This window comes from Propithecus coquereli, unplaced genomic scaffold (assembly GCF_000956105.1).
Source record: "Propithecus coquereli isolate 6110/MARCELLA unplaced genomic scaffold, Pcoq_1.0 Scaffold48, whole genome shotgun sequence".
In the NCBI taxonomy this organism is placed as follows: Eukaryota; Metazoa; Chordata; class Mammalia; order Primates; family Indriidae; genus Propithecus; species Propithecus coquereli.
This window is the reverse complement of record NW_012150618.1, coordinates 6,238,686-6,266,034: the sequence shown is the minus strand read 5'-3', so window position 1 is coordinate 6,266,034 and position 27,349 is coordinate 6,238,686. Positions and strand designations below refer to the sequence as shown.

The 27,349-nt window shown below is 37.8% G+C and overlaps 1 protein-coding gene across 1 annotated transcript in view; it reads left to right on the top strand.

Moving 5' to 3' along the window:
• The window catches only part of UTRN (utrophin), a 522,534-nt gene that overhangs the window by 310,290 nt on the left and 184,895 nt on the right, over positions 1–27,349 (top strand). Inside the window, exon 51 of the mRNA XM_012655520.1 lies at positions 15,830–15,959. Within this exon, the coding sequence (XP_012510974.1) occupies positions 15,830–15,959 (130 nt within the window). The remainder of the gene's footprint in view (positions 1–15,829; positions 15,960–27,349) is intronic.

Here is a 27,349-nt window from a genome sequence, read left to right as displayed (position 1 = left end):
AAGTATAACCTCTGAACTTCAGTGATATATTTTAATAATTCCTATTATTAAAAGCTCGGTGCTTGTGATTTGTTGGTTGTATCCAAAAGAGATAATACACATTTACATTTTTAGGTGATGGGTCTGAGATTTCCAGCTAGAATGACACTGTAAAGTAATGCTTTAAAGCACTCCTTCTGTTCAAATACCTAGTAATTATAGATAAAATGTAAAAAAACAGAAAACCAAACATGGCATTGTTGGGATCCAAAACATGACAAACATTCTATAGACCAGAAACAAAGCAGAAAGGCAAAGTAGCCAGTGAGGTTGTTGCTGCTGGAAAAATGAAGCAGTCCTGGGTGACGATCAGGTGGAAAACCCCACAGCAAAGTCCCTGCTCAAAGCCTCTCTCTTACTCATTGAAATGAGTGATTCTCTGATTAGCATCCTTTCCTTCTCTAGTGAAAATGCCCCAGGAACTGATACTATGAAATACTAGTGTGTGTTGGATCCTTAATTCAATGGCTATACTCTCTTGGATGTTTCAACCAGTGACTCAGAATACTGATATGTTTTCAGCAATGTCAATAATAAATACTTCGTTCAATTCTTTATTAGTATATACACATAGACGGATGCATGAAATAGGAAGAAGAAGGAGAAGAAACAGAAAAGAAATCATAGGACTCTGGTGGGAAAGGATTTGGCCTGGGGCCAGCACATAATAAATGCTCAGTAAGTGGTGACTGAGCATTGTTGGAAGTCTGTCTTGTTAGTTTTGATCATTTTCATTTTGTTTAAAACTATCTAGGCTATATGAGTGGTTTTTAATTAAATAAAACTATATTAACACCTGATATTTACCATCTAATACAACCCAACAGATCTAGCCTCCAATTACTGTCTAGGATTAACCTATTAAATTAGACAAGGGTCACCTTCCAGTAGATACAAGTTATCAGTTTTCAGTTTGGTAAATAGTATAATCATATCATTTTTTTTCATATAAGTACATATTTAATCCCCCTCAAATGTTAAATTACTACTTTATAATATATAGTGTTTTTAAGAACTGTTTTGGAATAAATGGATTAAGTTGAATATTCCCATCTAATGACTTAAATTAAATTTTTAGTATCATTTTTAAAATTTTGTTGGAAATGAGGTCACTTAATATGTAACTTCCCTTTAAAGAATGTGAGATTATTATTCAATCAACAAATTACTTATAAGGCACCTACAATGTATATAGCGTTTATTTGTAATGTTTCAGATTTACTTCAGTCAAATATTCTAAGACTGGACAAAATCCCAGATGCAGTTTTTACTGTTCCAATTTGCACTTCATTTTCATAACAATATAAATATAAAGTTAAGTAGGGACAGTTATCAGAACTTTAACACCCTTTCTCCAGTAGAATGCATATTTGATTTTAGAAAAGCAAATCACCAAGAATAATTGAAAGTGCATGATTCAGGTATAATTTCTTGTATGTGTTCTTTCCCTCAGGGCTACTCTGTCCTTTGCTTAACCTAATTTAATTCCTGTATTCAAACCTTATTACATAAGAGTCAGGACATTCTGGCCTTAAACTGAATTGCCAAGATACATTAGCAAACATAGTTATTGAAATAACAAATTCTAACATTGTCTTTAAAATGACAACACCTCACCATTAAATTTAGGCTGTGTGTGTGTGGATGTGGAGTGGGGGTAAGGTTTTCTCAATACTGAAGTAATCTGAGATTCTGACTGTGATTCTGTAATTTTTGAGGTCTTGCTGTGTTATGAGGTTACCTAAGGTGGGAAATTAGCCTTTTTCTAAAATTAAAAAAAAATTAATTTCTAAGTTCTTCTCCAACCTTTACCACCTATGTTGACTTCCTTCTTATCAAACATACAGCTCCCTAAGGTCTGCTAGAAAAGCCATTACTTGTGGGCAGGCCTAATGCAGCAATTCTCTAGGAGAGCCTATACCTACCTGCCACACCCATTTGGTTGTCTGCATCTGGTCTTGACTCCTGAGCTTGATGGGTAAAATTGAAACCTTACCCCAAAGTGCCATAGAATATCCAAATTTAGAGGGAGTGGCAAGGCAGCATAATAGCATTCTCTGGTGGTGAAATTAAAAGTGGACAACAAACATAGACAGGACATAGGTCCATAAAACCAATCAATACAGTCCACCCCTTTACTGCCTCTGGACGTATTTAGCCCAGAGACAATTTGTTTTATCTAGTAGTTCATTTATTCACTCAGGAAACTTTTATGTTGCACCTGATGTTTGCCACATACTTTGCTAGGTTCTCAGCATGCATCAGTTTCTAAGACTGTTTTTGCTGTCATGGAGCTCACTGTCTGGCAGCAGACATAGTAACTACAGTAGATATCAGAAGTGCTGCACTATGAGCATGGAGACACAGCTAGGCAGGCACAGATGAATCACAATTATTTGTGCTTGGGAGGATTTGGAAAGGCTTCATAGAGCAAGAAGCTTTTCAGCTGAAAGAGACCTTGGGGTAAGAAAGAAATCATTAAATAGTGTTTTCAAACACCTGGAGGAGAAAATCCTCCAAATTAGCCATTGCATGCCTTGGAGTATACAATAGAGCAAAAAGTGCTGCCTACTTTCTTTTTTATTATCTTACAATAGGATGAAAGAGAAAGAAAATGCAAGTTTAACACCTAATACAGTGCCAGATAAGAGTAGGTACAGGTTGAGTATCCCGTAGCTGAAATATTTGGGATCAGAAGTGTTCGGACTTTGGATTTTTTCTGTTGTTTTGGAATATTTGCATTATATTTATCAGTTGAATATTTCTAATTAGAAAATACGAAATCCAAAATGCTCCAAAGACCATTTCCTTTGAGCATCATGTTAGTGCTCAAAAGTTTTGGATTTTGGTGCATTTCGGATTTCGGATTAGAGATACTCAACCTGTATTGCATGTGTTTGCTGGATGAAGGAATCCATTTGTGTAAACATGTATTTTAAAGAGTGTAGGGAAGAAAAGTGTTTTATTATTAATACTATGAGAAGCTGGAGGATTCCTGTCTCGGTTTAGCATTCATACTTAGTATTCCGATTCAAGCATTATTTTTGATGTCAGTCAGGTGGAACCAAAATGAATTTATATATTAACTGTTCATTTAGAAATGTTAACCAAGGCTTTTAAAGCACTGTGAAGGATATACATTTTTTATTTTGCCTGCATACCAGTGGAAAGTAAGCCTGTTTTCTTTCCCTTTTTTTCATGTAGTTTTATTAATGCTATCAAATTTAATGACTGTTCTGCCCTTTTTTGCTGTCATACTATAATGACTTCAGATCCATATATGCTGATTTAGCTTTGAAAGCAAGTTAGAGGGGGAGGAGAAAGTAAATTACATTCTAGCAGATTCTCCTTATGTTTGTATCATTTGTTTTTTTTTTCTGCTTGCATCCTGCAGTAAGCAGTTAAGTGCTTTTTTTGAAACCCAAAGCTAAAGAAGCCTGCTGTACCAGCAATGCCTCTGTTTGTTATAGCTCAGCTGCCTTGTGTCCAGGGCCAGCTGCTTGGGTGTCCCATGCAGTCACACAGGGCTCCACTCTTAGACGGGTTCTGCCCTTGGTTTATTGCTCTGCTGCCACCATCTTGAAATTCTTCGTCGTGTTTGGACCAGGGGCCTTGCAGTTTCACTTCACACTGGGCTCTGCAGATCATATAGCCAGACTATCTTGCCTCAAGAACAAAAATAATGTGTATGTGTTGACACGTGTAAAATGTAACATTTACAATAATGAAAGCTTATTGAAACTTACTTCAGGCATCCTCTATCTCCTTAAGTAAGTAAGCCGTCCGTGAGCCCCACTATGAGTTACACACCCACCTATGTAACTTGTCATGTCTCTGTTTGTTAGTGTTGGCTGAGCTTGGGCTAGGGGTCCGTTCTCAGTCCTCCCCTTTCCTGTTGACTCACTAACTCTTCCTCTGCACTCTTGACTTCTGGAACACTGCACTCTCCTGATTTTTCTCTCCCCTCACTGGTAGCTCCTTTTCAGTTTCCATTTCTGGTTCCTCCTTCTCTCCCCGATCTCCTAAAATTGGGATGCACCAGGTGTCAGGCCGTGCCAACTTCTCTATACTCACTCCTTCCCGGGATTAAATGCCATCTATATGCTAACCACTCCCAACGTGTATCTTTTTATATGTTATCTCTCCTGGGGGGAGTGTAATACACATCTCACACTTAATACGACCAAACCGAATTCCTGAACTGGCCCCTCAAACGTGTTCTACGCAGTCTTTTGCATTTTGATTAGTAGGAATCCTATTTCAGTTGCTCAGGTAAAAAGTGATAGTCACTCACAATCCTATCTATCTCTCATGTTCAGTCTGTTAGGAAATCCTATTGGTTCTGTGTTGAAAATATAGAATATCTGGATCCACTACCTCTCACGACTCCTCTGCCTTTGGCATTTTCAGCACAGCAGCCAGAGTGTTTCTATTAAAATAAATCAGACTCTGCAGTGGCATCCTATCTTATTCAGAGTAAAAGCCACAGTCCTCAGAATGGTCTACAATGATCTTCCCTATCTCCCACTCACACCTTCCGCCTTTCATCTCATGCTATTTTCTCTCTTACCCTCTGGTTTCAGCCATGTGCGTCCCTTGCTGTGCTTTCGGTCACAGCGTCATGCTCTCTTCTGTACCTAGTGTGCTTCTGCTCGAATTGCAACCTCTTTCCAAGCACTCCTATTCTCTTATCCTGTTCTACTTCTTTCCTTTTCCATAGGATTTGTCACCTTCTAACATAATTACTTATTTTCTGTTGTCTCTCTCTCTATGCCTGGTAGTCTGGATGCAGAATAAATATTACTTAAATGTTGACTGAATGAAACAATACCGGAGGGAACACATCCTTTGGTATGAATGTTCCTTTTGTCTCTTTATCTCTCAGTAATCCTTTTTTTACTTGTTCATGTTCTAAAGAATATTATATTTTGAAAATATTTCTACTTTAAATAGCCAAATCTTTAATAAAGATTATAGCTAACTTAGAAATATAAGCAACCGTTTTTTTCTCAAGAGCTAGAAATAATTTCTACTATATTGACATATTTGAAATGAAAGAAAATAAATCAATGCACTTATATTTTATACTTTAATATTATAGGCAGTTCAGAAGTTACCTTTTCCCTATCTTAATGCTGCCTAAATTGTTCAAATCAAGAATAGGAAATATTTTTATATGAGAGAAAATGAATTGACATGTCTTTGATTATTGAGATAACTTTTAAAATAGAGTTTATTATTTTGGCTGTATGTGGTAGATATTGCCAGATTCTCCCAGTGTCTGTGCTTCTCTCTGGCGTAGAAATTTGATACTTTTGAAAACTAGAAGAGTTAAGATTCCTAACATAGGCAGTAGCTTAAACATATGGATGGAGTCTCTCATTCAGTAACTATGTTATATGCATTACATTTCATAAATAAATCTAGCCTCAGGGAGGTGATTGAAGTAAAACATAATGGAAAAGTTTTATAATTGTTACAGATATGAAAAACAGGCTTCTAAAACATATTTGTAATTCTTAATAATGCTATCCTTTAAAAGTAGTAATTTATTCCATGTTAAATGAGCTCAGTTCTGTTGGGCATTTGTATCTTAAAGGTATAATTTTTAATTATGAAAATGATAACATATTACATATTTATAAAAATAAAGACCAAAACAGTTGGCCACAATTTTATCACTGTAACAACCCTTTTCATTTTGCATTGCTTCCTTTTTGCATATTTACGTTTTGCACAATTTTACTAGGGTACATAGTTTTTATCCTGTCTTTTGCACTTAGATATACATCATGCCTATTTCTTCACGTTGCTGTGTGGTCATTATCACAATAATTTTTCAAGGTTAAGTAATGGTCCCTAGTGTGGCCAGACCATAGTGAACCTAAATATATTCCAGGTGTTGGAGATTTAAGTTGCTTTCAATTTTTTTTTCAATCATAAGTAATGTTATAATGAACACTTTTGTTTTCGTAGCTTTTTTGGATCATTTTCTTAGGATATATTCCCAAAGGTGAAATTCTTATTTCATAGAATATGACCATAGTAATGACTCTTGATATATTGCCAACCTACTTTCTCAAATGGTTGAACCAATTTTCTGCCTCCAGAAATGACGTATGAAAGTGCAGCTTCATTGCACCCTGGCCTGTGATTTCTCGTTTTTGTCCTTCTTTTCTGTCAACCTTGTACTGTTAGTGTTGAAATACTGGCACGCCATGTAAGTGTGAAAATTTAGAAAGTAGTTTGAGGATGGTCAGACACCTGACTCAAGATTCTCCCTCAAAGAGAGGGAAGAGGAGAACTGGTTGGACGTTTTTGACTTAGTTGTGCCTAGAAGGACTAGGGGAAAAGTTGTCCCTGCTTTGCTGGACGCATCAGCTGAAGAAATTTGATATTTATCTCAAATTAGTGTATGCGACATGATCTCACTGACCGTTTTTACCTCCCCAGAGCTGTGCTTTGCTGTTTTATTCTGGAACAAATTGGTTCACCAAAACAAACCCCACTACATTTGTTTTTATTTTGCTCTCTAAGAATCTAAAATGACATAAGATTATTGCAATACGGTTTTCTGCTTACCAAACATTTTTGCTTAATCTCGGATAATCACATAATTTTATTTTTTTCCTAATTAAATGATATATCCATGAGAAGAGTTAAATTAATTAATTCAGTTTTTTCTGCAAATGGAGGGTTTTAAACTGGTATTGCTCATCCAAGGTGTAGATAAAATTGCTAGAACTTTCCTCCACAAGTAACGGTGAATAGAGGCTTTGGAAAGAAATTCAGTCTTAGAAAAGAGTGGGGAAAGATGGTAAGATCAGCATCCTCTTACTACTAACTTGTTATTCTACAGCACTGAATAGTTTCAAAATATGTTCCCACCCACTGTCTCACCTGTGAAGTTAGTGAAATGAGAGATATTAGTAACATGCAGAGCAGTTGACGGACAAACAGGACAAACGGACAAGGAAGGGCTCCTGGTGGAAGAGGTGAGGATTGCATTGGAGCACAAGACTTTTGGCTGCAAATCTTTATCTGGTTTTACTCCATCGCAAAACAGTATTTTTAATGTCTGCTCTTTCTTTCTTACAAAAATTCATTGAGTTTCCACAACACCCTCGGGGGCACAGATGTGAGCCTTCCGTGGGGGCTTAGTGTGGTGCAGGAGTCAGGTTTGCAAAGAGGCCAGGAAGGAGAGGGTACCGAATGCTCCTGCAGAGTGGACGCCAAGCGCTGTGAAGGCACAGAGGAGGGAGGGCCGAGGTTTACGCTGATGGTGCAGGTGGCACTGGAGCCGATCCCTAAAGGGCCAGGAAGGGTGACCCCTGTGGATTCCTTTGACTTTCACCGGTGACAGTGAGATTGCTGAGAAAAGGATGCAGGTATTGTGTCTTGAGAAATAACTTTTATGGCGGGCTATCCTATTGCAAGACGGCTACTTCCCTCCCCTTGCTTAAAGTTATTCCACGCTGCTTCTTCCTTAGACCTGCTATGTGTGAAACGCTATTTCCCCAGAGTTATCCTTTCTTGATTCCCTTCTAACTAAAGCTTCCTGAGGTTCCACATTTTCTTTTACGTCAGTTTATTCATTTATCCAAAAGATGTCTTGAGTGCTGAAATCTAATGAGAAGGAGCCAGCCATTGAAGATTTGAAGCAAAGGCCTTCTGAGTTGCCAAGGCCATGAGGCGGGAAAAGCTCAGTGTGTTGTAGGAACAGAAATGAGGACTTTGAAGCTAGAAATTAGGAGAGGAGACTGGCGAGCAGGGAGGGTCCACATTGGTAGGAAGTTTAAAATTTATTCTGAGCGCAAGAGGAAGCCATGGGAAGGTTTTAAGCAGGAGAGCGACATAATTTGATTTATCTATCATTTTAATATCGTGATCTACAAAATATTAAGAAAAGTATATCCTCTGTGGGTATACAGGAGAACTGGTTGGACATTTTTGACTTAGTTGTGCCTAGAAGGACTAGGGGAAAAGTTGTCCCTGCTTTGCTGGACGCACTTGATATACAGACAATTCGGATGATGGCTTTAAGTTGAAGAAAGGGAAGAGTTGCTCTCTAAAGAAGACAGATGGCTCCCAGGATTCCGTACACCCACATGTCTGCATGTCTTCTCCCCTTATCTCAGTGCAGTGTGGCCAGTTGCTAGTTTAGGACAGAAGAGGATACCAGGTATTCCCTCCTCTCTCCAGCTTCTCTCAGACCCTGTTTTCTTATTAAGAAACTTGCAGGGTCCTGTCCGTGTGAGCGCTGCCAGGAATAACTGATATTGCTGCTGTTTGCTTGGCAGGAGCTCGTTCATTCCAGCAAGCTGATGCTGTGCTCACGATGAAAAGGAAGAGCAGCTGATTGGCGAGTATTTCTGACCTAAGCCACGCCAGGCACTTCTTTATGCCTCCTTATCCCTTAATCCCCCGTCCTTCCCACTACGTTGTAGCAGGTGGGGGGAATGTTCCCAGACCACTAAAGGAGGGTAATTGAGAATCTCTCTGAAGGCATTTAAAGTTGAACGAGCAGCAATGTATTCCGCTGCCTGGCACTCAGAGGAACGCCGGCAGCTGCCAAAGAGCACCCTGAGTTTGAGAGAGTTAGAAGAGGTGGGACGGAGGAAGGGCAGTCACTAATAAAGGGGACATTGGACTCTTAGAAATTCTGTTGAGAATGAAAACTCTGTGATTTAGGTAGATAAATTCTGATGTTTACAATCAGGTCTTTATCTGACATTTCAGGGATTCTTTTACTTTAGATGAGCATGCAGAAGATACATAACAGGGAAACAATGAGAGACGGGATTACTTTACATTTGTTTATTCTATTTTTTTGAATTCATTTCCTTCTAATTACCTTTTAACCTAATTCCAATTTCTTTTTCAACACAGTTCACATATTTTTGAGGAGGCTGACCACCCCCCCGCCATGTATTTGTATATAACGGGGCTCCTTCCTCAGTGCTCTACTTGTACTTCTCTCAACGATTTGTGACACTTAGCACATTCTGACTAGCATAATTTTTTTCTCCCCCTTAGACTGCAAGTTTCTTAAAGATTGGGGTCCAGGCCGGGCGTGGTGGCTCATGCCTGTAATCCTAGCACTCTGGGAGGCCAAGGCGGATGGATCGCTCAAGGTCAGGAGTTCAAGACCAGCCTGAGCAAGAGCAAGACCCCGTCTCTACTAAAAATAGAAAGAAATTATCTGGACAACTAAAAATATATATACAGAAAAAATTAACCGGGCATGGTGGCGCATGCCTGTAGTCCCAGCTATTCGGGAGGCTGAGGCAGGAGGATGGCTTGAGCCCAGGAGTTTGAGGTTGCTGTAAGCTAGGCTGACGCCACGGCACTCTAGCCAGGGCAACAGAGCCAGACTCTTGTGTCAAAAAAAAAAAAAAAAGATTGGGTCCCTAACTGATTAATTGTCTCCTTTTGTGCCTAGCATATTTCTTTATATATTGTATCAGTTAATATGTGTTTTAAAATTTTCATTTAGGTGGAAATCTTTGTTGGAAAATCTGTACTTTAATGCTACCTGAGAATGGGAGAAAAGTTGAATGTTTTCTTAGGGATACAAGACAATCATTGTGTTTTCCATTTATTATTCTTGACTCTTGAGGTGTCTGGGATTATATCCCCTTCTACTGAACGCTTCAGAACATGCAACTTTTAAAACACAAATTATATTTTCCCTTTTGAGATTATCTTGCATCTTCCTCCTTGTTACAGCTGAGCCTGGCCTGCTGGTTGTAGGCCAAAACTTCATTTTACACGTGTTTGTCTGGGGGTAGAGGGGTTGAGGGCATTTCCACCTATCTACTACAGGTTGAGTATTTCTTATTTAAAATGCTTGAGAACAGAAGTGTTTCAAAATTCATATTTTTTTGGATTTTGGAATATTTGCATATACATAATATCTCACTCTCTCGGGGATGGGACCCAAGTTTAAATGCGTAATTTATTTATGTTTCAGATATACCTTATACACATAGCCTGAAGGTAATTTTATATAATATTTTATATAATTTTGTGCATGAAACAAAGTTTACATATGTTGTGTTGAACCTTCAGAAAGCAAAAGTGTCAGACGTGGAATGTGTCACTTGTGGCATCATGTCAGTGCTCAAAAAGTTTCAAACTTTGGATTTTCTGATTAAGGATGCTCAACCTGTAGAATGGAAAATGCATAAACTTTGTGACAAGTCGTCACATAAGAACACTTAACTCAATGCCTAAGCCTTGAGTCAGCAAAGTAGCCAGATATCTGCTGCATGGAGAAGTACGTAGTTACTGGGTGCTTCTCTGATCAAGTAGAAAGATTCTTTCCCCCCTAAATTTCATGATATAAAATATCTTTACAGAAGCAGTCACCCTCATCCTTCACTGACGCAGCTCTGATAGCATGAACTGCTAAGCTGGGCATGCACTTGCCCCAGGGCCTTTGCACTTTCTGGTACCTGGGCCTAGATTGCTCTTTTGCCAGATCCTCTAATGGCTTGTTGTCTCACTTTCTTCAGGTCTTTTTTTTTCATATAACCCTATCTTTGAGATGTCTTCCCTGACCACTTATATTAAATACTATTAGGCCATCTTCAACACAGCTGCTCTTTCCCCCTTATCCCATGCAGTAAATTGTTGTAGTCATGAAACACACCTCCCTGTGTCCAAGCCCCCATGCAGAGGGACATTTTTCCTCCTGTCCTCAAGAGATGAAGCATATTTCTCCATTCTCTTCAATCTGCACTGGCCTCATGACCTGCTTCAAACCATAGAACGTGACAGAAGTGGTGTGCAAACTCTAGAACTGCGCTAAGATGGTAACCCTTAGCCACACGTACCAGTTTGTATTTAAATTTAAATCACTTACAATTAGATAAAATATAAAATTCAGCTCTGCGGTTGTACTAGCCAGGGTTCAAGTGCCAAATAACCACCTGTGACTAGTGGTTACTATGTTGGACAGCAACTAGTGACCACATTCAGGGAAACAGGGGTGCCCCAGCCAATAGGCAGTGATGATTTCCAGTCATGTGAGGCCACCATGGACCTCTGGTCCCATTCAAGCTGCGGGTGACTTTGGCCTCACAAGTAATCCCAGGTGGTACTAGCAGAACTGGTCAAATTGCCAACCCACAGAATCATGAAAAATAAATTGTTGTTTTTTTAAGCCACTACGTTTTAGTTGGGTTTGATGTGCAATAGTGATAATGGATATACCGTTCAATTCTAATGACTAGCAGTGGTTTTGAAACCATGCACTATAGAGCTACTTCATGGGTTAGGATGTGAAAAAATGGGAGAAGATGGAGAGAACCCACACCATCCCTTCCAGTGAGATCAGTTCCTTGTCTGTCTAGGGAGAGGAAAAGATATTTGCTATCCATAAAATAAAAACTAACAGATGACTGATATGCTTAGCACAGACTAACTGATAGATGATAGAAGAAAACTAACTTTACATCGAAAAATTATTAACAGTAGTTTGCCAAGCAGATATTAAAATAATCCAGAACTAACTGGAATCCATTAATTATTTCAATTTAGGATGAACAGATTTGGGGGCTTTTTTATATTTTGCTCTGCAAAATGTTATCATTTCATCATTCCACCAACAGCGCATGAGGGTTCCAGTTTCTTGACAGCCTCACCAATATTTGTTATTGTCTGGAAACAGAATTGTTTTGGGTGAAAATATAAAGTCATTAAAATAGAAACATTTCAATTAGATTATCTTATACTCATTTAAGGTGGCCCGTAGATACATACATATACATACAAGTCATGTGATATTGGAACCTAAAGCTGAATGCCACTTTGTAGGTCTGTATACAAAACAACACATTGGAGTCTAATTACCTTATCATTAATGTTCACCAGGTGGCTGGAAAATGCAGGTTTCTTTTATGTCTAATTGAGAGGTAAAGGGTGGTGAAATGATTATATGTGTAATGCTGTTGAAAGTTAAATCCATTTCTGACATGCAATTAAATATAATTGAAATAGGACAAATTGAACAACAACATTAAATTTGCAAAAAAAGGCATGAGCAGACATTATTGCACGTGTGCTGCTCCCCGGAACATTTAGACGCGGAGTTGGCATTAGGGCCGGAGCCCCGTGTTTGTGTTTACGTGGCGCGGTTCTCACTTGCCCACACTTGCCTTCCGTACTTCCCTTCCCTGGCATATCAAAGAGGCGCACGAGACAGTCCCCAGCCAGCACCCAGTGCAGAGAGGATATTTTTATGAAGCGCTGGAGTTTAATGTGGTCAGGAGGGAAAACAGATTCTCTAGACCTGTGGGGCTTCATAGACATAGACTTGTTTTTTATCAATCTAGGAGACTTGACAATGATATTATAAAAAACAAAAATATAAATCTGACAGTCCCCTTTCCTCTCCCGCAACTTGTCCAGCTCTTTGTGGCTTCCTGTCACCCATGACTGGGTTGAGTCTCAGAGGCAGCAGAGCCCATACAGCGGTCTTTCTGGACTGATCTCTGTCTACACCCTGGGCCTCAGCCGAGACCACTCTCTGGGCACTGAAGTGCTTGTAGTTTTCCCAAGGCACAACTGTGACACTCTGTCATTCTTCTGCTAGTGTTTGGTTTCCTCTTGTGGGAGTACCTTTCTCTCTCTGCTGGACTCAGTTTAGGCACCACCTCCGCCAGGAAGCATTTCAGAGCCCTCGGAGGCTCTACTAGGTCCAGGCACAGCATTGACCTGGGTCCTTTGTTTACCACAGTGAAAAATCCGGAGAAAGTCCCTGGTCTCGTGGGGCTTATATTTTATCTGAGAGAGACAGAGATTAAGTAATAAACTAATAACTGATTACCTGCCTTGCACGGTAGAAGGTGATAGTTCAGCAGAGGAACAGGAATGGGAAATGCAGGGGATAGGAAGGAGGAATGCCCCATTAGATAGGGTAGGTGCGTGGGCCGCACTTCTTGGAATGCCTTAAAGCCAGTGAAGGAATCTGCAAAGTGGCTACCTGGGGAAAGAACTTTCTGGGCAGAGTTAACAGCCAGCCAAATAAATTATTGTGAGAGCATCGTGTTAAATTGATAAAATTCCAGCCATAGAGGAAATTGACGGGTTCATTTTTTTTTTCTTCAAGTATCCTTTCTGTAAACAACTGTGTATTTCCATTGGGATTTTGGAAATTCTAAAAATAGTTCCAAGATAAATCTCTCTTTTGCCCTCTTCCCTCCCCAACTCCTACTCAATCATGCACATTTTGTGGACTATTATTAATAATAGTCCAGAACTGCCAGTCGGGAATTGCTGTACACGTAAGTTGTATGGATCATGGTATTTCCTCTTTATAGCATAAGATCTGGATTCACCCACTGTGAACTACACGCCCCTTAATGGTTTCGTATGTCTGCAGGACCAGTACTGCCTCCACTCTTCCGTCTCTGAGTCACATTCCTTTGTGTTGCCTCTTTAGTTTTTCGTTTCCTTCCACATTATTACCTAGTGATGTGTTCGCGTTTCTCTTTTGTGCTAAGTCTCTAAGTACTGTCTGTGAATTCGTCCTCCTGTTTGTCAAACTGGACTGAAAAGGTGTTCTAGCCCCTTTACCTTCTCTTCCACAGCTCTCATTAAATAGCTAATATTCCTGGGACGTCCCTTCCCCAAAGAAGAAATCTAGCACAGTTCTTGCCCAGCAATTTCAGAATCTTTACCACTCCCACATTTACTGGCTAGATTTGGGTTCGGGGGGAAAATACTCTTGACCACTAAAATTTTAAAAAATCATTTTGCTGTATTAACCACTAATTTTCACTTCTGTTTTTTAAGCAACATGATTTTTCATATCATTATTTTGTATTTCCAGGTGGTTTTGGAAATAAATACTAGGGTTATTTTTATTCCTCTAGAGCTAGTTGCTCTAATAACACAATAACCTAAGTTAGTTGGCTCAAGACCTGTAAATGTGTATAAATATTTCTGTATTAAAAATGTATGTTTTTCCATTTCTCTTGTGTCTCTTTTATTTCCACATATCAGAAACTATAAATGTCAGAAGATGATCTTTTTTATTTCCTGGAATTTTGTACCCTGGAACTTCTTCACAAACTGAATTTCTTTTTTCTCTTTCTTTTTTCACTTTTAATTTTTAAAGTTTTTAAATTTTTAATTATTATGGGTACATGATAATTGTATATATTTATGGGGTACATGTGTTGTTTTGATACAGGCATGCAATGTGTATGATCATATCAGGGTAACTGGGGTATCCATCACCTCAAGCATTTATCATTTCTTTGCGTTAGGAACAAGCTGCACTTCTTAAATAAGAAATGATGGGGGGTTTGTCCTTTCCCTCCTAACATGTCATTTAATGCTCATTGGTGTTAATTGCTGTGGGAATTTTATTGACTTGGGCTTGCTTCACAGTTTTTGGTTGTATAGATACTAGGAAGGTTGAATAAATGTATCTGTAGATTTTAAAGAAAGTTTTATTTCATCCCATATACTGTATTTCATCACTGTATCTGAATTGCAGATTGGTGGGATTTTTGGTTACCTTTTATTCTTTTATTCAGTTTTTTTAATTGAAGTAATAATTGTACATAGTTTAAAAATCAAAAAAAAATTTACAGTGTTTACACAAAAATTAGCATTTTTTCACTCTATCTCTCACTACTCCTTGCCAGCTCTTCTCATCTCTCCCCACCTCACTGCCAGTGTGTTTTTGGTATTTAGTCCATGTAATTACATAAGATGATTACTCTGGTACTTCTAGATATTTTTATTTTTAATTTTTATCAACTGTGTAAGATAAGGATTTAGCCTGAGAATACCCTGTCATCCCAACATAGTTAAATACTACTAAAAAATTAGTTATATTCAGAAGGAAAGATGTTATTGATTCTAAAATACTATTAAGAATGCAGTATTTAGAAAATAACAGAGTTTTCATAATATGTTTCCAGTGAACTGCACCAAAAGCAAAATATTAGAACTGTGTTTATATGTATAATTTTAAGAGGATAACAATATTAACAATATTGATTTAGCAACAGTGCTAAAATAGCACATGGGAAAAATCTCCATTTACTCTTATCTTGCAGTAGTCACTAAAAGAAGTTTGTTGTTTTTATAGATGCAGGGGCGAAAGTTTAGCCTCACTTAAAAGAATGAAAGTACTAAAGAGAAACTATTCTGAGAATCATAGATTTGCATGAAAAACCTCACAAAGGAAAAATAGTAGTTGCCTCAGCATGAGAGATGGAACATATTTTAAGATAATTGGAGACTGTTTTATATGTGCTGTCTTTGGTTTAGTTTTAATTTCATGTAGGTACTTTAATTTGTTTCTATCTCTTATTTTTTTTTTCTCAGTGTATTCTAAAGAATGTAAAACACTTCTGAGGATCTCATTACTCCTTGTGAAATTACCTTCTTCTGTACTTTTGGATGTAATGTTTTTGTCAGTCATTCTTACAAGAAAAAAGTATCTTAGAACAGGCTATTATATTTTAGCAATCTGATATTAGTGAAAAGCGTAAAAGTACATTTCCTGTAAGTTCAAATACACTGTAACAATTTCCCTTAGGTGAATATTTTAAAGTGTTTTTTGTTTGTTTTGCATATTTAAGTTCTACAGGAGTCATCTTTTTGCTTTTATTCATATTTTTCATATATTTTCACTTCTCACTTAGCTTAAATGCTGATTGTTAGTCATTCCTTTGACAGTGTGGTCAGAAGTGGTCTAACTGAAGATGTTCCATTATTTGGTGAACACATGAAGTTACCAATTCAACTGTTGCTTCTCTTTGCAAAGGCGCTGAGACGGGAGTTAAAGGAGAAAGAATATTCTGTCCTGAATGCTGTCGACCAGGCTCGAGTTTTCCTGGCTGATCAGCCAATTGAGGCCCCTGAGGAACCAAGAAGAAACCTACAATCAAAAACAGGTGAGACTAGTTTCTTCAATACATCATAAAAAACACATGTGAGCGGAACAAAAACCCAGAATCAAGTAGGAAATTTCCTTACAGCATTTCAGTACCTACTATTTAAAACGTTTCTTCTAAATGTTACTTTAATCAAATGTGTCAATTATTTAACAAATATCTAGATTCTTAAATTAAGAAAATGAAATTGCTGTATACTTCCATATCATTATTTTTGAAAGAAATTAACTGCAGAAAAATGGATTTATCTAAAAAGTATACTGTAACTATAAAAAACTTCTCTAAGAAATAAAAATTTGTATCTCTTCTATTTAAACAAATTACATGATAAATAATTGCAAGTAGAAGAAAGTTATTAAAATATCATAGTAAATATATAAAATATTTCAATATCTATAACGTAAGATTACTTTTGAAAATGAGACACCGAAGTGCCTTTCTTTTACAAGCAGACAGCAGCATTTGTTTAATTTAAAAGTAACAACCTATAACATTTATGTGCTTTGGCTTAAAATTGAAACAGTAATTGCCTTACTAGCAAATGGCAATATATCACATAGTAAACTTGATATAAAATTTGTAATGAATTGGGGTCCAATATATACCTTTATTATGATTTTTCACTGTTGGGAATAAAAACATTTTGATACATTTTAAAAAATAAACATGCCATTCAATGTATCATTCACTTCCTTTACATAGTAAAAGCAAACCTGAAAGATTGCCTATGTCCAGTGGTATAAATCATGAGCATTATTACTTGTAAGGGAAGCACAGTTAGAAATACTTTGTTTGTTGCTGGAAGTGGATCAGACGTTTGGACAGGTAGCCATTTTCCTACTGAGACTTTCTCAAGGAAACTCTTCTAGAGTTAGAATAAATTTTTCATCAAGACCATGATTTTCTTGACTCTTTGAACCTAGTTTTAATGTATGCATACAACCTGCACACATATGAACACACACATGCAGAGCATGCTTATCCTTTTCTAGCATTAGTTTTTATTTTCTGCTGATAGTATCACTAAGGAACCTAAGTCATTGTTGAGTTTCCTACTTTTCATCAAAGCCCCACAGTCTCTGCAAATCACTCATAATTGTTATTTCTATCTTTGAATACTTATTCCTTCTGAGTATTATATACGTATTATTTATACATACACACATACATACACACAGAACATACCCACCTGTGTGCACACACACACACTACCATTAATTCCAGATTCCCAGCCTTTTGCATATAATCTTGGAATACTTTTAGCAGAATCAATTGCTACTTTGGTCGCACTTGTCCCAGTACATTGTTCCGTCCTCTGTGTGCAATACATAGTATTGGCCTATTTTCTTTTTCCTCCACTTGAGTACTGATGAGTAAATCTTACCATCACATTGTATTTATGTTCCTTCCCTGACTTTTCATTGCATACTGAAAAAACTTCTTGGCTCTAGCATGATGCTTAAGAATCTTCGTAAAAAAAAAGCCCTCCTGATTTTTCAACCTATTTTTTTCACTACTATTTTCATAGTTCTATGACCGGTATATATTATCTACTTCCTTGAATGATCTTGGAATTCTTTCGTCATGGCTGTGCTACATTCTCTTCTTCTATCATTTGAATTCTTTTCATTTATATTGATTTGTTTGTAGATGTTAAAATTCCCTTACTTGCCCTGAGTTGAGGAATCCAGTTTTAATAATTGTGTACCCTATACAATGCCTGCATATATCAGACACTCAATAAAACTTTGATGAAGAATGTGTGACTGCCTGTATAAATCAGTGGTATAAAGGAATTATTTTATTTATTCTCCTGACTTTGCATAATAGTCCGTTACAGAAACATTTTTATGAGCTAGATGGTTGACAATGATTCTCCTCTTTTCTTCCGCCTCCCCCCCCACCACATTTAAAAACAAAGAAAATAAACCCAAATTGTAGAGTGTTCTTTGGAAGGGTTGAACTCATCAGAACTGACTTTGTCTCACTATCTTGAGTTCATTAAGTATAAACTGTAGACACTAATATTACGAATAGTAGAGATGGTAATTGGATCATTGGTTTTTAAGATGAAACACAAATAAACCCCAACTTTTCTGGAATAAGTGATCAACATTTATGGAGTTCCTTTCCTATATCTATCAACAAACTCCTGCCCTCCCCTGCCACCTGAATCTATTCTTCCTGCAGTCTCTGCATCTTGCCTAATGCAACTCTATCCTCTGGGTTGCTCAAGCCAAAATCTTTTGGGCCACTATTGACTCCTTTGTTTTTTGTCACCTAAATCCATTACATTAGGAAATCCTGTCATTGCTACATTCAAAACGTACCCAGAATCTGATCCTTTGTCACTTCCACTATCCCCTCCTGGTCTAATCCCCCACCACCTCTCACTTGGATTATTGCAGATTCATTCAATGCATCTCCCTGCTCTGCCTTTGCTTCCTTGTTAGAGATTTCCAACACGGTAGCCATAATGAGCATTTGAAAATATAAGTCCTAGCACGTCTCTTCGCTGCTGCAAACCTCCGAGGGCTCCTCCTCTCACTCAGGGGAGTCGGATTCCTTATCATGGCTCACAGGCTCTAAACCAGCTGGCTCCTTGTTACGTCCCTGACCTGGTCTCCGAGAACTCTCCCTCTCATTCCACTCCCTGTGGAATGTCAGCAGAGCTTTTTTGGTTTTGTTTTGTTTTTTAGTGCCGTATTTTGTAGTATCTAGAATACTGTCTGGCATATAGCAGGTGCGTACGCCATAGTCATTGAGTGAATGGATGCATGGGCTGAGCATTGTTGGGAATGGATAAAGTGTAAGACACATATTCCTGACAAAGTTTCAATTTAGTTGGAGATCAAAACTAGCACAAAGGGTGAGAAAACAAATATATTTAATAAAGTATACATACTTAGGTTCTCAGTTGTGTCTCGAAGGTTCTAAGTGGTGTGGGCATTCCAAGAGAGGACAACTTGGAGGGTCAGAGTGGAAAGGGTGACTCCTGAGCTAGCCTACAGGGTTTGGGTAAGGAGTGATCAGGTGTGGGGAAGAGGGATGGCCACGCCGGGGGACAGGATCCTTAGAAGAGCAACTCAGCAGTGAGGAGCAGAGCAGTGTGTGTTGGGGGGTGGGCAGCCTGGCCTGGTGATCAGATGGTGCCCAGACCCGGGGTGGGGGTGGGGAGCATGCCTATGCTGTATGGTTCAGACTACAGAGGACCTGGAAACTCAGGCAGAACACTTCGCCTTCATATGGCAAGAAAGAAGGCAGTAGTAAAGGTTGTTTGTTTTTTTAAGCTTGGGAGAAAAACAAGTTCACTTTTCTCACCATGTCCATTTTAAAGTCTACCTTTCATCATCTCCTTGCCTCCCTAATACTTTGCAGAAAGTTTATAAGAAACTACTTTATATCATTAAAAAGTATTGTTATATCACTAAAGCTTCATTTCACTGTACCTTCTCTTCGGGGTCCAGTCACTTAATGGTTAAAAAGATACCGCTTTTTGAGTTCTTACTTGCTGTTACATTCAGGATGTTTCTAAACCCCATTTTCAAATACTACCTTTGGGGGGGGCAAGAAAAAAAAGTCAAGTGAATTTAACTTTATGGGATTTTTTTTATGATTAGCTATTTTTATACTTTATCTTTTCTTGATATTATTTTCTGTAATGCTGGCTGATTTTACCTGCTGTTAAAAGTAAATGAAAGAAAATTGTCCATAATAGCTTTTATATTTTTGTTGTTTACTGTGACTTATATATACAGCTGCTATCAGAAATAGCATGTGAACATTAGTGTGTGATGCTAAAGAATTCAATGTTGGAGGGGTTGAAGCAGGAAGAAATCATGTTATGATTTTTTGGATTCTATTTAATAAGCATTTTTTGAGTATGCTACATGTCCCATGCCTTCAGGGAATACCAAGATGGATCCATTTCTTTCCTTTTAAGTAACTATTCCAGAAAATACTTGCCTCCATGGTTTTTCTCACCAAAGCCTTTTCTTTTTCCAAGTTCGTAAAATTTTTTTTTCTATTATCAATTATCTTATAGTGTTGTATTTTTTTTTAAGTATTTAAAAATCATGACTAATATTACCACCCTATCGTAGGTCCTTTTACCAGTCTTTCGCTTGGTCTATTTCAATGCTTTCTTCATCAGTATCTCTCCATTGACATAGACACGAGAATGGCAGATCTAAAGCACAGACCTGGCATTTGCTCTCCTGGTGTAAAAACAGCACGTGGCCCCTGGACCCGGACCTGAGCTCCTCTGCCTGTGCAGGTGGCTACACAGTGCTGTGACCTCAGCTTTTCTGCCCAGTCCCACTTCATGCCTCCCTCTGCTCCACGCTCGATGCCCACTGGACACCGGTCTTCTCATGATGTTCTGCAGGCAGTGGTCTTCATCGCCTGTATCTGAAGCCCATCCTGGCGTTTCTGCCTGTAGGTGCGTCTGACCTGACTTCCCGCTCTTGGCTCATTGACCTGCCTCTGTCCACTCAGGCTTTGTGTCTTCTTGGATGCTTCCCCTTTCCAAATTCTTGTCCATGATTCCCTGGCACCTGTCATCTCTCTCGCTGTGCTTCCAATATCTGTGTCCGAAGCTCAGCCCTTCCCTTTTCCTAAGTCACGTCTCTCATTGATTGAGAATCTGAAAGAGTGTGAAAAGTGATCTGAGCAGCCAAGATAGACATTGCATGGAAAACAGTGCAGATCCTGTTCGTAGCTCATGGGAAAGCCATGCAGGTTCTCTCTTGGAGGTGTTAACTCGTACTTTAAACACTATTATAACAAGTTGAACTTGATGTCCAGTGAATTACAGGTAAGTAGCAAAACGGAAGTGGCAGGATAGGGACAGAGGTTGGCACTGAGAAATTACTCTGGCAGTCTGGCAGCAACAAGGGGAAAGAAAATTATAAAAGGGATATGTGAGAATTCTAAAATGAACAGAACAGGGTAGTTCTGGGAGCTTTTAACAATAAAAGAAAAACTGAGGCTGCGGATTATGATTAATTTTCAAAGGCAGAGTAGAAATCAGTTAAGAGAAGGCATAGAAATTTATTCTCTATTTTTGTAAATATCCTTCCAAAACAGTAACCATTTTTTAAAAAAATAGATCTAAATAGGTGAAATGTAGCTGTCTGGAAAACTCAGCTACCCAGAATAACTCATTCTGCTCGTAAATGGCTATTAAGTAGATATGATTTTTAACTGAGATAATATCATCTGAATAATTATAGAAATTTTACAAAGTTTACAACTTTGTCAATAGTCTCCTTATCTTGTTCGAGCAATATGGAAATACTTAGTTTACTTAAATCTTTATCATGTCAATGTATAATTTTTCCTTTCAATGCAGTCAAATTGTTTTTCATTTAATCACCGGTTTGAATCTGTCAAAAAATAACACAATAGAAGAATTAACCTTTCATCATCATTTGCTTTGTTCTTTGTACTTTTCAAACCACTTTCGTATTCATTTTCCTATCTATCCCTGTGAGCTGGGCAGATCGTACAGTATGATTTTTTTATTTATTTTTTTAATAAAAACACAAAGGCCAAGAAGATACTGTGGTGCTGACAAAGGTCTTCCCGCTAATGCAGGGTAGATGCAGGAACGCAGCACTAAGCTTCTATGCCCGTGACCTTCTTTAGCCTGTGGATTTTGGCTGGCTTTTGACTCATCCCTTCAATTTTATCTCCTCTGTCTCTGCGCATTGACAGGCCATCTGGCCACTGACCTCCAAGCTCCTTCTTGACTCTCAGTGTCTAGAGTCTCTTAACCTTACGTCTGTGTTTCTTGTTTTGTCCCTTGTGCTGCTAACCTCCCTTTGCTATTCTCAGTCCCCAGATCTGAATTCCTGTGTCAGCCACACTGCCGCATCATGAGCAGTGCAAGACATCTGTCTTAGGCCTTAGCCCATCCCAACCCCTAAACCCCCTGGGGGAATCAGGGAATACTTGTGCCTTCTCACCTGTTTGGTATCTTTAGGTTAAAAGTCAGGTTTGCACAGGAGAGTTAGGGCCTTCTGTCTGCATCCTTCTTTGCACACCACATGCAGATGCAGGCAGTCAGGCATGTGTGCATACAAGTGCCTGCCCCACCCCATACGTTTTGTAATTTAAGGTTAAGATATCAATCACGAAATAAAAGTGCTAACGATTTTAGAGGATATTTTGCCTCTAAAAATGTTTAGAAAGTTATACAATGTATTATATCTGTATGCATAAGAAAAAACTCTTATCCTCTGCTTTTGATTTTTTGAGATTGAAAAAGTGGTTGCATTATTTTATTCATAAATTTTCCCAGAAATCATCCTTAAAAATTATTCCAGTCAAAGCATTGCTGTGACTACCGCTGTTATTTTACTTAGGCTGCCTGAACATCGTTTCTGTTTCAGCCTGGTATAGTCAATTTTGCTTCATTTAAATGATATTTCATTAATAATCACAGAGAAAACCCAGATATTCTTTAGTGTGTGCAGGTGTGTATAGTTGTGTGCAGTGGGTATAGTTGTGTATGTGTGTATATGCATAAACAACTTTATATAGTGTATGAATGTATCTGTGATTAATGATTAATAATCATCTTTTCAGATAAAAAAGTATTATGGATTAATATTTTCATCTTTGTTCCTTTGACAGCTGCCTATGTGTATTTAGTAATATTTAATATTTTAACTCAGGGTAAATTTTTTTTCTTTTAATTTTAAATATTTTGTATTATAATATTTTAGAAAGCCAAGTATTGGGTATTTCTCTTCTCTGTGAAATCTCACATATTTTATGATAGAACAAAGAAGTGATAAATGACATTTTCAGTCCACTATGTCAGTACCTTTTATGCCAGCATGTGCAAATAAAATTTATGATCATTAAATGAGTGAAGATGTGGAATTATCATATAGTTTAGAAGTTACTTTTATGCTAATTCTCTGTATAACTTAAGGTTACATTATTTTTTGTATGTCTAATAAAATGAGGCCAAATTACACATTACCTAATACAAGTAATTAGGCTAGTAAAATTAATGGGTGTTTTCTCCCCAAGGCTTTTTTGTTTTCCTAATAACCGCTTTGTTGGTTGGAACCCTATTCGCTGTAAATGACGGACACTCAGCTTCCATAAGCACAGGCACGAGGGCGAATATATTGGCCCCGTAACTGAGCCGCAGTAATGGCAGGGACACAGTTGGCCACAGGCACTGCAGTGCCACCCAGAAGCCTTCCCTCCACGTTATCCTCTCTGCCTCTTTGTGCAAGTTTTCATTTTCTTAGCTTTCCTACGACCTCACATTTCACAGCCTCATACCCAGACAGGCTAACCCTTCTTTAGATCCAGAACATTCCAGGAGAGGGCTCTGATTGACTCAGCTTGAATAACATGGGGCCCAGGGTCCCTTTGTAAATATAATGCTAAGCGAAGGAACAGCAGTTCTCATAAGGGAAGGGAGAAGTGAGAAATGTTAGTAAATGAGGATGTTCACGACAAGCCAACATTTAACAGGAGCTAACAATGTGCCAGGCACTATGCCAAGCACCTTATGTGCTTTGTTTCATTTAATTCTTATAACAACCCTTTGAGGTGTGAGCACTGTGACCACCCATTCGACAGATCAGGAAACTGAGAGTGTGAGAGATTTAGAAGCATCCTGTCACCTGACAGAGCCGAAATAGGAACCAAGGCTTATGTTGTGAAACTTGATGCTTGTGACCACCAAGTAAATCATCAATATTTCTAGGTAGATATTCAATAGAAATAAGATTTTATTTTCCATACTCTTCTACTTTAAAAAAATTCACGCAGTAATTAAACATGTTTATAACTCTTTGCTTTTCCATTTACGCTGCTTTTTCTTTACTGAAGTATCACATTGCTTAATAGACTCACAAACCAGTTCGCTGATTTCCTAACACGGAGGGAGAAGGTGGTTAGGCAGTATTCGACTCTGACTTTTACATTTTCATATAAAAACCTGAAGTATAAGTAATTGCTTTCAGTCCTGTAGACCATGGCAATAATTTAATTAGCTTCTCAGATCTAAATTAGATTAGTAAAGTTGTAACGCATGAAAAAGCACAGAAAAATATAATGTTACTTTCTTTCCCAGCATTCTTAACTACAGAGCAGTAATGTGGTCCTTCACAAATTAAATTCTGTAATATCTGTATGGATATAGTGAATCTAGTCTTAAACTTTCCTGAAATATCACGAGCTGGCTGAGTAAGCCCATCCATTGGGTAAAAATCTGAAAAACTTTTTCTCATGCTAATGTATAGCATAGTAATGAAATCCCATTTAAATAAGCAAATAACATTGTTGATGAAGAATTATATGATAAAGGTAAGTTTGAGGACACAACATTTTCAATTAATTGTTTACCATCTGTTGTGTTCTCTAATCAGTGTTGCAACCATCCATAAATCACATTTGCCTCATGAAAAAAAGAAGGCAATAATTTACATGTGTGTATTTTCTTGTAATCAGCATCTGGGACATTACTTTCTGATTTAAACATAAAAGATAGGAGGATGCTTAACTCTTAATGTGGGGAGGTACTTATTTTTTGTTATTGTGGATGCACCTTAGTAAAAAGCTGGAATCTTTCAAGAGTGATTTAGAGATTTTGCCATTTTTTAGGAAGTGTAATCCTAGCAAAGACATACATTCTCCTCTTCAATTAAACTTGTCACTTCTATAGGCAGTACATAAACAGAAGACATACTTAACTTATAAGAATGGGTAGGCCTGGGTAGAAAGCTCCTGACCGCTTTGTACATCATTAGCTGCTATGTTTAGCCAGGACGCAGCCTGAGGAGGGATGAGCAGTAGTGTGGCAAGAAATAAAAGACTTTTAATCTAAGACTCCTGTCCGTTGATTCTTGAAGGAGAAAAGGGAAAATTTTCTCTCTTTTTCTTTTTTTAGTCAAAGGTACAGAGATCTATTTATTCATTCAACAAGTACTTATGTAGTGCTTACTATTTGCCAGTGGGTATTCTAGTTACTAGGGATGCAGTGGTGGAAAAAAGATGTCCCTGCCCTTCTGAAACTTACACTCTTGGTTTTTCTTCTTTCCATGTCCCCTCCCTGCCCCCCGTGAGCTGTCTACTGCTGTCAGCACACATAGGAACTTGAATAAGTCACAAAACTGCCATTACTGCGAGGAAATTCAGGAAATAATAGCGAGATCTCAGGTTGCGTATCGAGGTCCTGGTTGTCTGTTCCAGGATCTTGCTGCTGTTCCTTCTTCTTCCCTGTAGGTTTGTCTCCTTAATGCTCAGCCCTTGCTTCTTTCTCAGCTCAACACTGAGTTTCTTTATTTTCGCCCACTTTGTGGGAAGAATAAAAATGTAACCGTATTTAGATTCCAGTTCTGTTTCCATTGACCACTGGTCAGAAGTGACATTTTACTCCCTGCAGAGTGTGGACTGTATTCCTAGGTCCTCTCCATTTGTTTCCCCTTTCTTAATACCTTGCACTTGGTATTTGTGGAAGTTTCCCTAAATCTCTTTACTTTAGAGGTCTTGATTTTCCCCGAAATTTTTCTATATTCTCTGTCTTAAAGAAAAAAAAAAGGATTTGAGAAGTCCCCTGGCAGCATGGATGCACCCATAGCAAGAGGATGCCCTCTTGAAAGACGTAGGCCACAGATTAAGCAGGTTAATCTACTCTGAGGAGCCTCTTGTTATTGTCATCTTATAATTTATTAGATGAGCATAATTAAAACATTAATCAGCAGATGGCACTTGACGATGTACTTGTAATCTGGTTCATAGTGCGTTGTCATCACGCAGACTAGGAGATGGGCAGAGTCCCCTTAAACAGTGAACATTTCAGAGAGATTAAGTTGACCTTAATCATTTAATCAGAAAACTTGGGAAGAGTGTATTGCCCAGTATTTTAATCAGAAATATCTTTTGCTTATGAAGTGAGAGAGCCTGAGAGAGAGAGAGAGAGTGAGAGTGAGAAATAAGTGGAAGGTGGGGTGAAAAGAGAGAGAGATATTGGGAAGAGAGCGGGGTCACATCTTTTTCCTTGAATTCTTGTTGGCTCATTAACCTGGTTTGCTTATGTGGAAATCCCTAGAGATGTCTCAACCTCCCAGAGTCAGTAATAAAATGGTAAAAGGAGCAAAAAAAATTAACTTTCCTTGAGGGCCTATCGTGTGCCAGGCATATGCCATTCGCTTTAGAGATACTAACTGAGGCTCATAATAGGGACATATCGGGATTACATAAATCATTAGCATTGGAACTGGCATACTATCCTTGCACCAAATTGTCCAGCAGTCAAAATGCTAGTTGTAAATTTTTTTCTTTGTTTGTCTTAATATTTCCTTTTCATCTTTTGGTGAACTACAACAGTAAGATTATAGACACATGCAAAAAAGTAAATAGTACAAATAAGATATTTGGAATTACCATACCTGAAATGACTTTGTAAGGTTTATCCTTCCCTTTCATAATAACTTTTTATAAATGCTTTACATGGATGTGAGAAGAAGGGGAAAAAATTAAATGAAAAGATGTCTACTTAAAATTATGAAGCTGAAATTCTCACTAAGAAGTAAACCTAAAAATTCTGTTTAGTTCAACTCAATTCAGTAATTATGTACTGAAGACATATCAGTCTCTAGACTGGGTACTGCAAAACCAAGATGGAAAGAAAAAAACATTCATGACATAAGGTTGTAGAATGTAAGAATTTAAAAGTCACAATGGAGTTTTTAAAAGTCGGCATAATAATTGAGAAAGAAAATACAATCAATGTTTGTTGTATTTTTATTATTAAAAACAATACTGGGCTGATTCTAATAGATTTCTATCATTATTTCATGGGAGAAAACATACTTTCATTATTAAATTTTTAAAAAAATTTTTGCATAAGCACTCAAGAGGAGATTTTCCTTTCCTCTATTATTAAAGTTTCTTTGAGATATACTCAGCCTTTCTGACATCTTTGAATTGAGGTAAAATAGACTTTGGGAATGAAATATTTTCCTAGCATGAGAAAATAGGGTTCCCACTTGATAAAACTGGGCAGAACAGATCAGGCAGCTTGCGTAGGAGCAACGGGCAAGAGGTGAGCAGGGCTGATCCCAAATCTTAGTCTCTTCCTGGTCCAGGCATATTTGCCATTGGTGTTCCAGCAAACCGTATTATAGTCTTTACTCCCATGGTATAAAGGAAAGCATGTTGTTAATACTGTACTATTAATTTGCATATTTGAAGAAATAAAGGTAATGGGAGAAGAGAAAACTTCAGGATTGATCTTTGCTTTCTCTTCTCTTTATTTTTTTCTCGCTCTTTCTTCTTCCTAGTTACCTATACTCCCTTAAATATCTTTGTAACACAATGAAGAAATTGCTATTTAAAAATCATAAAATATAAACGTA